General features: G+C 46.5%; 1 protein-coding gene across 1 annotated transcript; it reads left to right on the top strand.

Annotated features, from left to right (window-relative positions):
- The first annotated feature begins 2,277 nt into the window (after positions 1-2,277).
- Positions 2,278-7,858, top strand: rbm15 (RNA binding motif protein 15). Its single transcript, XM_036533051.1, has one exon. The coding sequence runs from the start codon at positions 2,421-2,423 to the stop codon at positions 5,007-5,009; it is 2,589 nt and encodes an 862-aa protein (XP_036388944.1). The 5' UTR covers positions 2,278-2,420; the 3' UTR covers positions 5,010-7,858.
- The last annotated feature ends 3,854 nt before the right edge of the window (positions 7,859-11,712 follow it).

The raw sequence follows: 11,712 nt of genomic DNA, 5'->3' as shown, positions 1-11,712 counted from the left end.
TGCATATTGCACATTGCATGATGCATATGTCCGAATAATAAAACGTGGCTCTAAATATCACCGAAAAGTTCAGGCGCATTGGAGGCAAGGATAGGTTCTTACTCCATGATGGCAAAGATTGACCATTGCATATAGCATACTCCCAACAACTGTTGTGCTAAGAGCATCACCGGAGCTTAATATGTTGCAGTAGGGTTTCGTAAGCCCACTCATGAATTGTTTTATGTGTTATTGTTTCACTGTGACTGCGTCGTTTTAAATAGCCGCCAATGTATATGCAGCGCACAGATTCTAATGATGTGGTTATTTTATCACGTTTTACGAAGTCTTTGTCTAAACTTCACTTCGAACACTCGTAGGCTATCTGGTACTTGCCTCGGACATTTCGTATGACGCGTTGTCTCTCTAAATTTACTTCTTAAATCTTGATGACGTCTTGATGACAGTGAAACCAAGTCTAGCCTGCACATGCCATTCACTCCTTTTTGTCACGACCGAAATACAGCAGAAAAAACACTGTCAGATGACAATTGGACAGGGAAACAAAAACGATGTGAAACAGCTGGAAGAGCTGCTTTAAGCTCCGAGTTAATTTAAACATGAATGAGTCGATTGTAGGCTATACCATAAAAGATCCAAATGCTGGAAACCGAGGTTGTCTGAAGAGACTTGTTTACTCGGCATGGTCAGATACTAAATTCGTATAGGCTATTTTAAGGGAATGCACGTTTACATTTCCGCTCGATCTCAGAATGTTTAAAATAGATATGGATGACCAAAGAAAACCAATGCAAGAATGAGGCTATTGTACACTAGAAAATACAGGCAGACTGGCTGGACAGCATTCTCCCTCAGGACGCTAAGCCTACTTTATTATCATACTACGCATACTACCCTTCACCGTCAATTCAGCGTTCCAAACTTAAGCGAATATCCTCGAGGATTAACTGAGGACCTAACAGAAAAAAGTAAAAAAAAAAAAAAAAGTAGGCTGAATTATGCAACCTATTTAAAGTAATTTATATGAAACTGTCTCCTTCAATAAATCGTTAAAATGCTATGAACACTATGGTTGTCTGTCAAGAGGTAGGCCCACTTGGCATTGCTTGGTCGTGAACATTTGTGACCTCAGCAGTGAGGACGTTGCGCTTTTGCCATCGTGTGGTCAGACAGTCGAATGTCAGCTTTATAAAATCAGTTGCGCCAGCAAGTGATTCTTAGCGCTGTAATGGTATACTAAGAACATGTGAAGATGACTGTAAGAAGACTGTAAGACTTTTTATGTACTTATGTTCTTCTGTATGTGAAGATTACTGTAAGAAGAACGGTTATTTTATTATCTTTGTTTTGTATTTTTGGTTTGTGTTTTCACTTAAATTGATCTGCTAAGAAAAAGTGTTTCTAAAGCTGAAATTGCTGAGCCCGTAGAAAGACCTGAATAACAGCATTTTATCAGTAGCTAAACAGAACGTGCAAAGATGTACACTTCAAACAACTAGCTACATACAACAGGTGTATTTTTATTTGCCATTTTATTATTTGTAACAGGAAGCAGGTGAACGGGATTTTTTACTTATTGGGCTGAAATATGAACCAGAAAAGACTATGCATAGTCTAAATTGTATAATGTTAAATAGAAAACTGCTGGTTCTGTTGGTCTGATTTTATTTTTTTCATGTCATAAAGATAAATAAATATGTACAGGGCACTGCTTTTCTTCTCCTCCGTGTTTTTTCGATTCATTTCATTACCTGGTCTTGATTCACAGACGGGTGTCACCTCTGGCTATAGGTTGATATAATATGCAGATTTCCTAATATTTTATCATTAACAAACAAATACCATTTCTATTACGACTACACCTCAAGCGGCCTAAACGCGGGTTATGCCACCGCCCTCCAGGGCTGTCTTTCCTGGTTTCCGAATATTTGACGTCCCACGTCCGGATATGGACTCCCTATTGCAGAATATATCCGCGTTTTAAACAAGAATCTAAACTGAAATTTATATTTTCACGATCATAACTATGACCACAACCAACTGTGTACCGAAGTACGTTAAAAATAAGAGAGAGAAATGACACAATCCCCATTTTGAATCTTTACTCGCGATACTATCTTAAGTAAGGTATTGGAAGAGCCAAAATGGAGGAACTTTCTGAGGTGGGGATAACTTTGAGTGATATGATTTTAATCCAATCCGAAACTTGTGTTTGCTTCGTTCCACCAGTAATATCCGAAGGGTGGGGTTTGTCGTTTATCTTTTCAAAATGGCGTATGAGGCAGTATTGGTGAAGAGACAGACGTACTAAATTGGATAATTTCCTAAAAGAAAATTGAAAAAATATTTTCCCAATTTGGGATTTAGTTTGTTTGTTGTTTTCGTGTGTGCAGTAGCCGGCTTAGGTGGACAGTGTTAAAATGAAAGGCAAGGAACGGTCGCCGGTGAAAAAGCGCTCACGGGCCTTGGATGAGATCCGAGACAGGGGAGGAAACCACCCGACGAGCAAGAAAATGGGGGCTGTTTCGGTTTCTGGTGGCAACAACAACGGCAACAGCTCGATTAAAAGCGAAGGAGGCTCGGCGAGGAGAAGTTTGCTCGGCGAGAAAAGGGAGAGCCGAGATTTCGACGGACACGCTTCCAGTCGGACGGGGAGCAACCACAGCTACACCAGTCCCGCTGCGAGCTCCAGCAGCAAGAATCACAACCCCAGCCTGGCCCTGGACCCCGCCGCCGCACGGACTAACCCCCGCGCCGAGCCGCGACCTCCGCTCGCCAACAACGAGAGTGAGTACAAGACGCTTAAGATAAGCGAACTGGGCTCGCAGCTGAGCGACGAGGACATAGAAGACGGACTGTTCCACGAGTTTAAGAAATTCGGTGACGTGAGCGTGAAAATAAGCCGAATTAATGACGAAAGGGTGGCATTTGTGAACTTTAGGAGGCCGGAGGATGCCAGGGCGGCTAAACACGCCCGCGGGAGGCTAGTGCTTTACGAAAGGCCGTTAAAAATCGAGGCTGTGTACATTAATAGACGGAGGAGTCGGTCGCCTATTGAGAAAGACCCGTATGTAGCAGTGCCCGGGCACAGACATTTGCACACCCAGCGGCCGTTGTCACCCACGGGTCTGGGGTACAGAGATTACAGGCTGCAGCAGTTGGCCCTGGGTCGCCTCCCCCCTCCGCCACCTCCACCCCTGCCCAGAGACCTGGAGAGGGAGCGGGAGTATGCTTTCTACGCTGAGGCCAGGGCACGCCCTGCTTACATCGCGGAGCGGGCCGCTTTCCGTGAAGAGGAGTTCATCTCCCCAGAGGACGATCAAAGAGCCAACCGGACGTTGTTTTTGGGCAACCTGGACATCACGGTCACCGAGAGTGACCTGAGGCGGGCGTTTGACAGGTTTGGCGTGATCACCGAGGTGGACATCAAGCGGCCGAGCAGGGGACAGAGCAGCACCTACGGGTTCCTCAAGTTTGAGAACTTGGACATGGCGCACCGTGCCAAGCTCAGCATGTCGGGCAAAGTGGTGGGCCGCAACCCCATCAAGATCGGCTATGGCAAGGCCACGCCCACCACACGCCTGTGGGTGGGGGGTCTGGGCCCCTGGGTTCCCCTGGCAGCGTTAGCACGGGAGTTTGACCGCTTTGGCACCATAAGGACTATCGACTACAGGAAGGGGGACACGTGGGCCTACATCCAGTATGAGAGCCTGGATGCCGCCCAGGCCGCCTGCACCCACATGCGTGGCTTTCCCCTGGGGGGCCCCGAGCGGCGGCTCAGGGTGGACTTCGCCGACACGGAGCACCGCTACCAGCAGCAGTTCCTGCAGCCGCTGCCCCTGCCGCACTACGACATCGTGGCGGAGTCCTTCCTGCACCGCACCGCGCCCGAGGCCCTGAGGGTGCGGGAGAGGAGTCCGCCGCCTCTGCACTTCCGGGAGAGAGAGCTGTACCCCGGCGCCGAGTGGCCCACTCCGGCGGTGCGCGAGCGGGTGCGGGCGGCATTCGAGCCCCTGGACCACCTGGAACGGGAGCGCCGGCCCAGGGAGGCGTGGTCTCTGGAGCGGGAGCTGCAGAGCCGGGACCCCGCCCGCAAGCGGCGCCTCCTGGAGGACAGCCGGCACCTGGAGCGCTCGCCTGACAGCAGCGAGCGCTCCGCCCGCCGGCGCCACTGCCCCTCGCTGGAGCGCAGCCCAGGGGGCAGCAGCCGGGACGGGGGCCGCTTCAGCGATTCGGAGCGCCCCCTGCGGGTGGACAGGCCCTCCCCGGCCCGCGAGCGCCACGCCAGCCTGGACCGCGGGCCTGTTGAGAAGCGCGTCAAGGCCCTCGGCCAGGCGGAGTCAGCAGCGGCGGGCGGAGGGGGCGGGGCCGTGGTGGGGACGGAGCGCAAGCGCAAGGCTGGCGAGGCCGGGAAGGGCCCAACCAAGAAGGAGCGGCTGGACTCCCTCACCTCCTCCAAGGGCGGCCAGCCAGCCAAGCAGGACGCGGCGGGGCAGAAACTGAGCCTGGCCTGGCAGGGCATGCTGCTGCTGAAGAACAGCAGCTTCCCCTCCAACATGCACCTGCTGGAGGGGGACCTGGGGGTGGCCACCAGCCTGCTCCTCGACGGCTCCACAGGGGGCCAGGTGGCCCAGCTGAAGATCACCCAGCGCCTCCGTCTGGACCAGCCCAAGCTGGACGAGGTGACACGGCGCATCAAGGTGGCGGGTCCGTCCGGATACTCCGTCCTCCTGGCCGTCCCCGGCAGCTCGGACGAGGGCTCGGCGTCGGACTCGGCGTCCTCCACCCAGCGGCCGCTGCGCAACCTGGTGTCCTACCTGAAGCAGAAGCAGGCGGCCGGGGTCATCAGCCTGCCCGTGGGGGGCAGCCGAGACAAGGAGCACACAGGAGTCCTGCACGCTTTCCCCCCCTGCCATTTCTCTCAGCAGTTCTTGGATTCGTCTGCGAAAGCACTGGCCAAAACAGAAGAGGACTACCTAGTGATGATCATTGTGCGGGGAGCATCATAACACATGCAACAACAAAAAAACAAAAAACAAATTGTACAAATAGAAATATGTCTTGTAATGTATCGATAACACTTGCATGCACTCTGTTCTGCATTATGGGATACAGCAATCTTAACAGGGAGGGCTGGGGCTTTCTCCTGCTGGAGTATATCTTCCCTTCTGTAAGTGTAGTACGTAAACCCACTTAAGGACACAGGTTGCAGACAGGTTCTATTATTTCAGGGTACATTGTAATGCAGTGCAACTTGTCAAGTCCGTGGAAAATGCAGGTCTTTTCTAATGGACTGCATTAAGAGAATCTGAAAAAAATGGTACCATATTTAAATATGAAATACCTAATAGATTAACGCCTTTTTGGTTTTTGGTGTACAAAAACTGACTACCTGTCTAATAATTACAGAAATAATTAAATCGGTAATATAATTTACAAAAGACAATTTGTTGAAAGGCATTTTATTTGAAGTACAATCATAGATAGTTTGGATGGGGTCTCGGTACACACACATGCACTGAGACTGCTGTTTGTGATACTATATACCATCTCTGTTTCCTTTGTGTTAGTGGTTTAAAAGTTGTGTATGTAAGCCTGGTCATGCGCACTGTGTTTCAGTCTGAAAGGTGTTGTGTGTTTGCCTGGGTGTAGATTGCTTATCCCATAATCCAATCAGGTCCTCTTTTATGGCAGTGTCTGTTTGTTAAGCCTGTAGCCAAGTTATGCTAGGAGCCGGCTTCAAATGATGTTTTACAGGCAGCTGCTGCCACTAGATAGACTTGTTCCCTCGATTACATTAATGAACATGTACCATAATTTCATTTTTATTTTTTCATTCTCATTCATGTTAAAGGAAATGACAATATAAAATACTGCCTTTAGAGTTACTGTTGAATGTTAATGGTAAAATTCTCAAATAGAAAACCCATTGCCTCACCAGATGTCTCAAAACATCCTTTCTGGCTGGCCAAATGAATGTGAGTATACTTTAAACTGCAGGGGTCACTTCAGTAAGTGTCTCCTCCCCTAAGGGCATAAGGAGCTGCAGCACTGCTGGCTAGTGGCTGTAACCGGAATACCATCCCCAGTAGGAGGCTAGAGTATTGTTTAAAGCCTGTATGTCTCCTGAAAGAGGCACAGCTACAGTTTAAAGGCAGCAGTGTTCTGCATCTACCATTACAGCCCTGTGTCCTTCCACTATGAAGTCCCTCTTTGGAACCGGTTACAGAAAGATTAACATTATATTCTCATGCTGATTGCCATTTCAGTTAAGGGATAAGATGAGAAATACAGCTCCCTCTTTTTATTTCATTTTACATCTAAAAAACATCCAGATGTTTTCTCATAATTTACACTGTTTTAATTGGTCATTTCAGTTTGTTTTGGGCTTGGCACCAGTAACACCTGAGGGGTAGAGGTCAAAGGTCAGTGAGGTGGTATGTTGGAGAATCAGACTATTTTGAAAAAGGGCAGAGTTAACATGTGGTTCGTAATAATACTCTTTGGTACTTTGCTTTCTGAATGAATTTTCTGAATTTAACAGATGGTATAACCCAGTCCCTATGGAGCTACTCAGTTATCTTGGGCAACTGAAAGTGCCAGTGTTCATAGCGTGACACACACCTTTAGAGTGTGATAAGGTACTCGCTTTTTGGGTTTTTGGACACAAAAACAAGTCTACAAGATTTTCTCCAAGAAAATGTTCAAAAAACTACTAATCAGTTTCTTATGGTGTTTAATGTTGATAGCAGCTGAAAGTTTGTCTGGCCAGTCACCTTAAACAGAACAATTCCATTGTTGAAAACAAGTTCTCAAAAACCCTGGACTCTTAAAACAATTTCTTTGTTTTTTTAGCAGGGTGCAAAATTCAGGAAGTATAATTCTGGTTTGTTTTCTTAAAGTCTGTCATCCCAGTGCATGTCACAGCTTTGATTTGATCGTCCATGCTAAACATTCATGTCCATTATGCTCTGGATCATTGCTTTGGATTTTGCAGCCTGCTCAGCTGTGAGGGATGGGAGGGGAGGGTTCTTAGGGGTTAGATGGGGCAGATGGGGTATTCACACCTGGTTACTGTCTGTTAGAAGTGCTGGTATGTTATATGGAGATGTTCTGCACTCAGTGTCCAAGTCAGCCAAGACCTCTCTACTCAGGCTGACTGCACTGTGCTTTAATCCTGACCAGGAGTGATGAATTTAGACAGCTCCGCTTTGTTGCACTACTTAACATTTAGACTTTGAAGTCACTGAAATGAGTGAAATGTGTTAGAAATGATAAAATGTCCCAATGCTCAAAGTTGGGGACAAAGCATATTGCAGTCAGGTAGAATACAGGGCTGAAATTGGTTACTGTGGCTCTTTGACATGTAATCTCTGCACTGTATCCTAGACCTGCAGTGGGCTACAGAATAATGATTAGAGTGTTAAGAAACTGGTTAGTAATGATTTGATGCAACCATCCATGCTTCAAGTTTTTAAGTTTTTTTTTTTAACATGACAAATGTCCATTTTTTGTTATTTACAATAAGCCCTCAACATCAGTGTGTCTTTATATTGGGACTCATTTAAAGGATTTTGTTAATAACTGCTTCAGAACACAAGCTTACTTCAGAAATTGGGCGAAAGTGGAAAGATTTGTGCAAGAAACCTCCAGATGTGTTTCCTGTGTTGTATCGCACTATTGATTGACTGTAGCAGGATTAAATCTAGATCTGAGCAATTTTTTTTGAACGAGTCTAAAGAGCGTAAAGGTTCTGAATGTCATGAAGTATGGAGTCATTTATTCAGCAGTGTGTTGTTGGTGCCAGGGCCCATATCATTTTTATTCATGTTTTAAAATGACTTTATCCGATTGCTTTTTTTTTTTTTTTTTTAAAGACTGGTTTGATATCTGTCAGTTGTATGTGTATGTTGTATAAAAAGAGAAACAATGTGTGGCGCTGCCTGCGTTTTCGTGGACTGGACGTCAGCGCTGCGGCGGGAGCGGACCGATTGGCCGGAACCGGCGCTCTGGCACCGTGCGGGAGCCCCTCTGTGGCGGAGGGGAGGCTCCCCGCCTAGTGTCTGTGCATTTTCACTGAATGGGCAGCTTAAAAGGTGTGTAACTGCTGTTGTGATGCAGGTCCCGTGTTTTGAGTGGAAACATGACCTCTGCTTTATGCTGTGTACACCTGGTTTCTTGAGGAAAAAAAAAAAAAAAAAAAAAGGAAGGCGTCTTTGCACACACAGCTCAGAAGTAGCTGTTCCCACACACAACAAGAAGTGCTCACGCGCTCAGTTTGTCTCACTGTCAATAAATTGTTTCTTTTGAGGGAAAAAAAAAATCTGTTTCTGCTTCGGAAGTGAGTTGAAGACAACTATTCTGACCCTTTTCTTGTGTTGCAAAGGAATTGTTGCCTGCTTTAAAAAGCTGCATTTGTGCTTGGCAGCGGGAAGGGAAGCCCGCCTTTGCGGTCCAGGAAGGAGAGGAGAGAGCAAGGGAAAGGGGCTCCTTTATTTCAGTGTTGCTCCTGAGTTGTACATCCCGACTTGCGCCCCTTTTTGAAGAGATCCTGATTTTCTTACTGTAAATTACCACCCCGCCCTCCTCCTCCCAGCACTTTGCCTCTCGGCGGAAGGGGAGGGGCAGGGTAAGGGGGGTGTGGCGTGGCGACAGGTTGGGGGCCGCCTCTCATTGTGCGCTTAGCCAGAGGTGGCCGTCATTGCCGTTTGAGTGCAACAGGAAACAGAAAGAGACGGGGGGAGGAGAAAGCCTCGACCCTCGACCTTTCTCCAGGTCTCTCCTTTGGGGCGGGGCTGCTGCCACCGGGTAGCTGCTTCCTTCAATGACGCAACACAGCGCCTGCACTAAGGCCGGCCGGAGAGAGTTGGCTCCTGGAGACAAGGCCGCGTTCAGCATCACCTTCCACTGGCAGTGGAGACGCTGCTTGTGGGGTTCCCTTTGTGTTTGTATTTCCTCCAGATATTATTTGATTTTTTTTTATTTTTTATTTTTTACCCCTTGTCCTGAAGCCTGAGGCAAGAAGAAGTCCTGACACGAGAGTTGGGGGTTTGATTCGTTTGTCGTGTTTGCGTTTGATTTGCGTGGGACCCAGGCTGACATTCTGAACGGAGATCCGGGAATTGCATGCGACCTGTTCAACCACTGTTTCCCTAGCAACCTCAGAAATGTGTCCACCCATCATTTCAACAGCGTCCCTAGGGTTCCTGACGAGAGAAAGGAAATTGTTTAAAAAAAAAAAACAACAAACAAAAAAACAAAACACAGTTTTCTCATTCCCTAGTCGTTGTGTTCTGTGCAGGGATCCATAGTGTTTATTTTTTTTTATTTGGTTATCATCGGTGCCAGTTGTGATCCGGCTAAGAAGCCTAGTGAGTCTTCGGCAGTTGCGGTCTTACTGTGTGGACAACCTCTGCAGTGGCTCTGAACCCCACTGGCCTGGCCCCACGCTCACTCACCTGTGGCCTGAACACTGCCACAGGGAGTCTTACCTGGACAAAACCCCAGCCTCCCAGGATGCACCTGTTCCACACCTGTTCCTCCATCTGGACGTACTGTGAGACCGCACGACCCGCCAGCTCTCGCAGGGCGGGGCTGGTAAGTGGAGAGGCGTGGCAGCTACCTGCTGCCATGTTCATTAGTAAAGACAGGTAAGTGTGACCCAGACCACGTCTGTTCATTTGAGGCAGGAAGGAGCAAAAAAAGTGAACATACATTCCCACCCGTAGTGCTGTATAATAGAGCTTTGAAATAGTGTCTGTAGGTGGGATAAGATGAATAATACTATACCTTGCAAACTAAATGTTACTATGATTTATGGACAAGCAGGGCTTGCATATGGCTACATAGCTACATGGTATGTGCACATGCATCTTTTCATTAATTAGGGTATGCAGCATCTAAAAAAAAAAAAAAAAAACCAAAGTCATTTGGTGGCCACATTATATACATTCTATATGCAGTCTCACTGTCTAAGTAAGAAAATATCAATATTTTCTAAGCAAGAAAATATCAGAAGTGATTTCTAAGTATCAAGTGCATAAGGTTAATCCAAAGGTAAATACAAATTTTATCCTAAATATATCGGCACACGACTAACAGATTTATCGTATTTGAGCTGGTGCAGATGAAATGCGGGTTTTCAGATTGCTCCGTGCACTGTGAATCGCAACGCGCTGTGTGTGCAGAGCTGTGTTTCGACATGTGGTGGTATATTGAGCGCGACTTTATCAGATAGGAAAAGGAACAGTAGCCCTTCGCACTCCATCTGAAGCTTCACGTGGAATCGTGCATTTCACTGCCGCTGCAGAGGATGCCGTAGCGAAGCTCAGATGTGCTCAGCAGGAGGATATAATGCCATTTTTATTTATTTTGCAGAATGTTCACAAAATGCTGCTATCAATATTTCATAAGTAGGCTTTTAGTCCCACTTTGCAGAGAGTGTGAATGTGATTTCATGACTGGGAGCTGAATCTGTCTCACTCTGAGGTTACATTATAATAAGGGATAAAGGGGACTGGTGTGAAACACGTTTCGAAAACAACTTAGTAAAGCCCAGTGCGGAGCTTTGTGGCCCTTCACCATTATCTGCTTCATCTAAAGGTGTTACAGCACCATCCATCACGCCTAAGTGCTGAGGGGTTTTCAGACAGAAGAGCACTAATACCTGGTCCTGTGTAGCAGTAACAAAACTCTCACACCTACTACATTCAGACACGTAATAGACTAGAGGCGCACAGGGGATATGGAAATTTCCAAAAACAAATATAAAAGTGTTAGTAGGAAAACAACATACTGATACAAATACCAAAATGAAAGGGATATACATACACTGGAGAGAGAATACTGATGTGTGTGTGTGTGTGTGTGTGTGTGTGTGTGTGTATATGTATGTATGTATGTGTAATACAGAGATATGGGTGTGTTTGTGTGTATACATACTATGTGTGTAATACAGAGATAAGTGTGTGTATATTGTGTGTGTGTGTGTATTTGTTGGCACTCAGGCCCCACCCTCTGACAGGGTTTCCTGCAGTTCTGCATGTGTCTTCTAAACACCATGTCCTGTAAACATTGTCCCCGAAAGGCTGTGTCCTCCAAATGCCTTGTTCTCACAATACTGTCCTCTACACTCCAGTGATCGATGCAATACAATTAATCCTCATTATACTCCATTTTGATTGGAAGGATTTTAAAAGGTTACTGACAAGGTAATAAAAATCAACCCTATTAACCATTTAGAAAATTCCACACTGGATGTGTATTATACTGTTAGGAAAAGCAGGCTTTATAGAAGCCAGCGTGTGAAATGTTTACCAGACAACTTCACCTTTTACTCATTTGTATTAATTTTCCAGGTTTCATCAAAGAGAACAGGCATTAGTGTACCTCTTAATGATAATTGCCAACTATCCAATTAAAACTTTAAATACATTTTAATATTTTCTGTGAAATGTATCTACAAATAAGTATCTGAAAATGAACTCTGAAGAAGCCTTTGGTAGGACGTACCAAGTCCAGCCAATATTAGCCTGGTCTGACACTGCTGCTCATTCAGTTTGAATGGATGTCCTTCTGTTCTCTTGTGCTAGGAGTCACTCTGGATAAGATGAATGCAATGTAATGTAAGTCAGACTCACACCACACCAGGGGTTTTTTTCCAAGCCAGTGTGTAAACGCTGGTGTTATTTTTGTGTGGGACTGCTGGAGGTG

Source organism: Megalops cyprinoides, chromosome 7 (assembly GCF_013368585.1).
Source record: "Megalops cyprinoides isolate fMegCyp1 chromosome 7, fMegCyp1.pri, whole genome shotgun sequence".
Lineage (NCBI taxonomy): Eukaryota > Metazoa > Chordata > Actinopteri > Elopiformes > Megalopidae > Megalops > Megalops cyprinoides.
This window is presented reverse-complemented; position numbering and strand designations above follow the sequence as displayed.

Bases quoted from the DNA above. Each gene is read 5' to 3' on its own strand.
- rbm15 (XM_036533051.1), top strand. From the start codon at position 2,421: ATGAAAGGCAAGGAACGGTCGCCGGTGAAAAAGCGCTCACGGGCCTTG.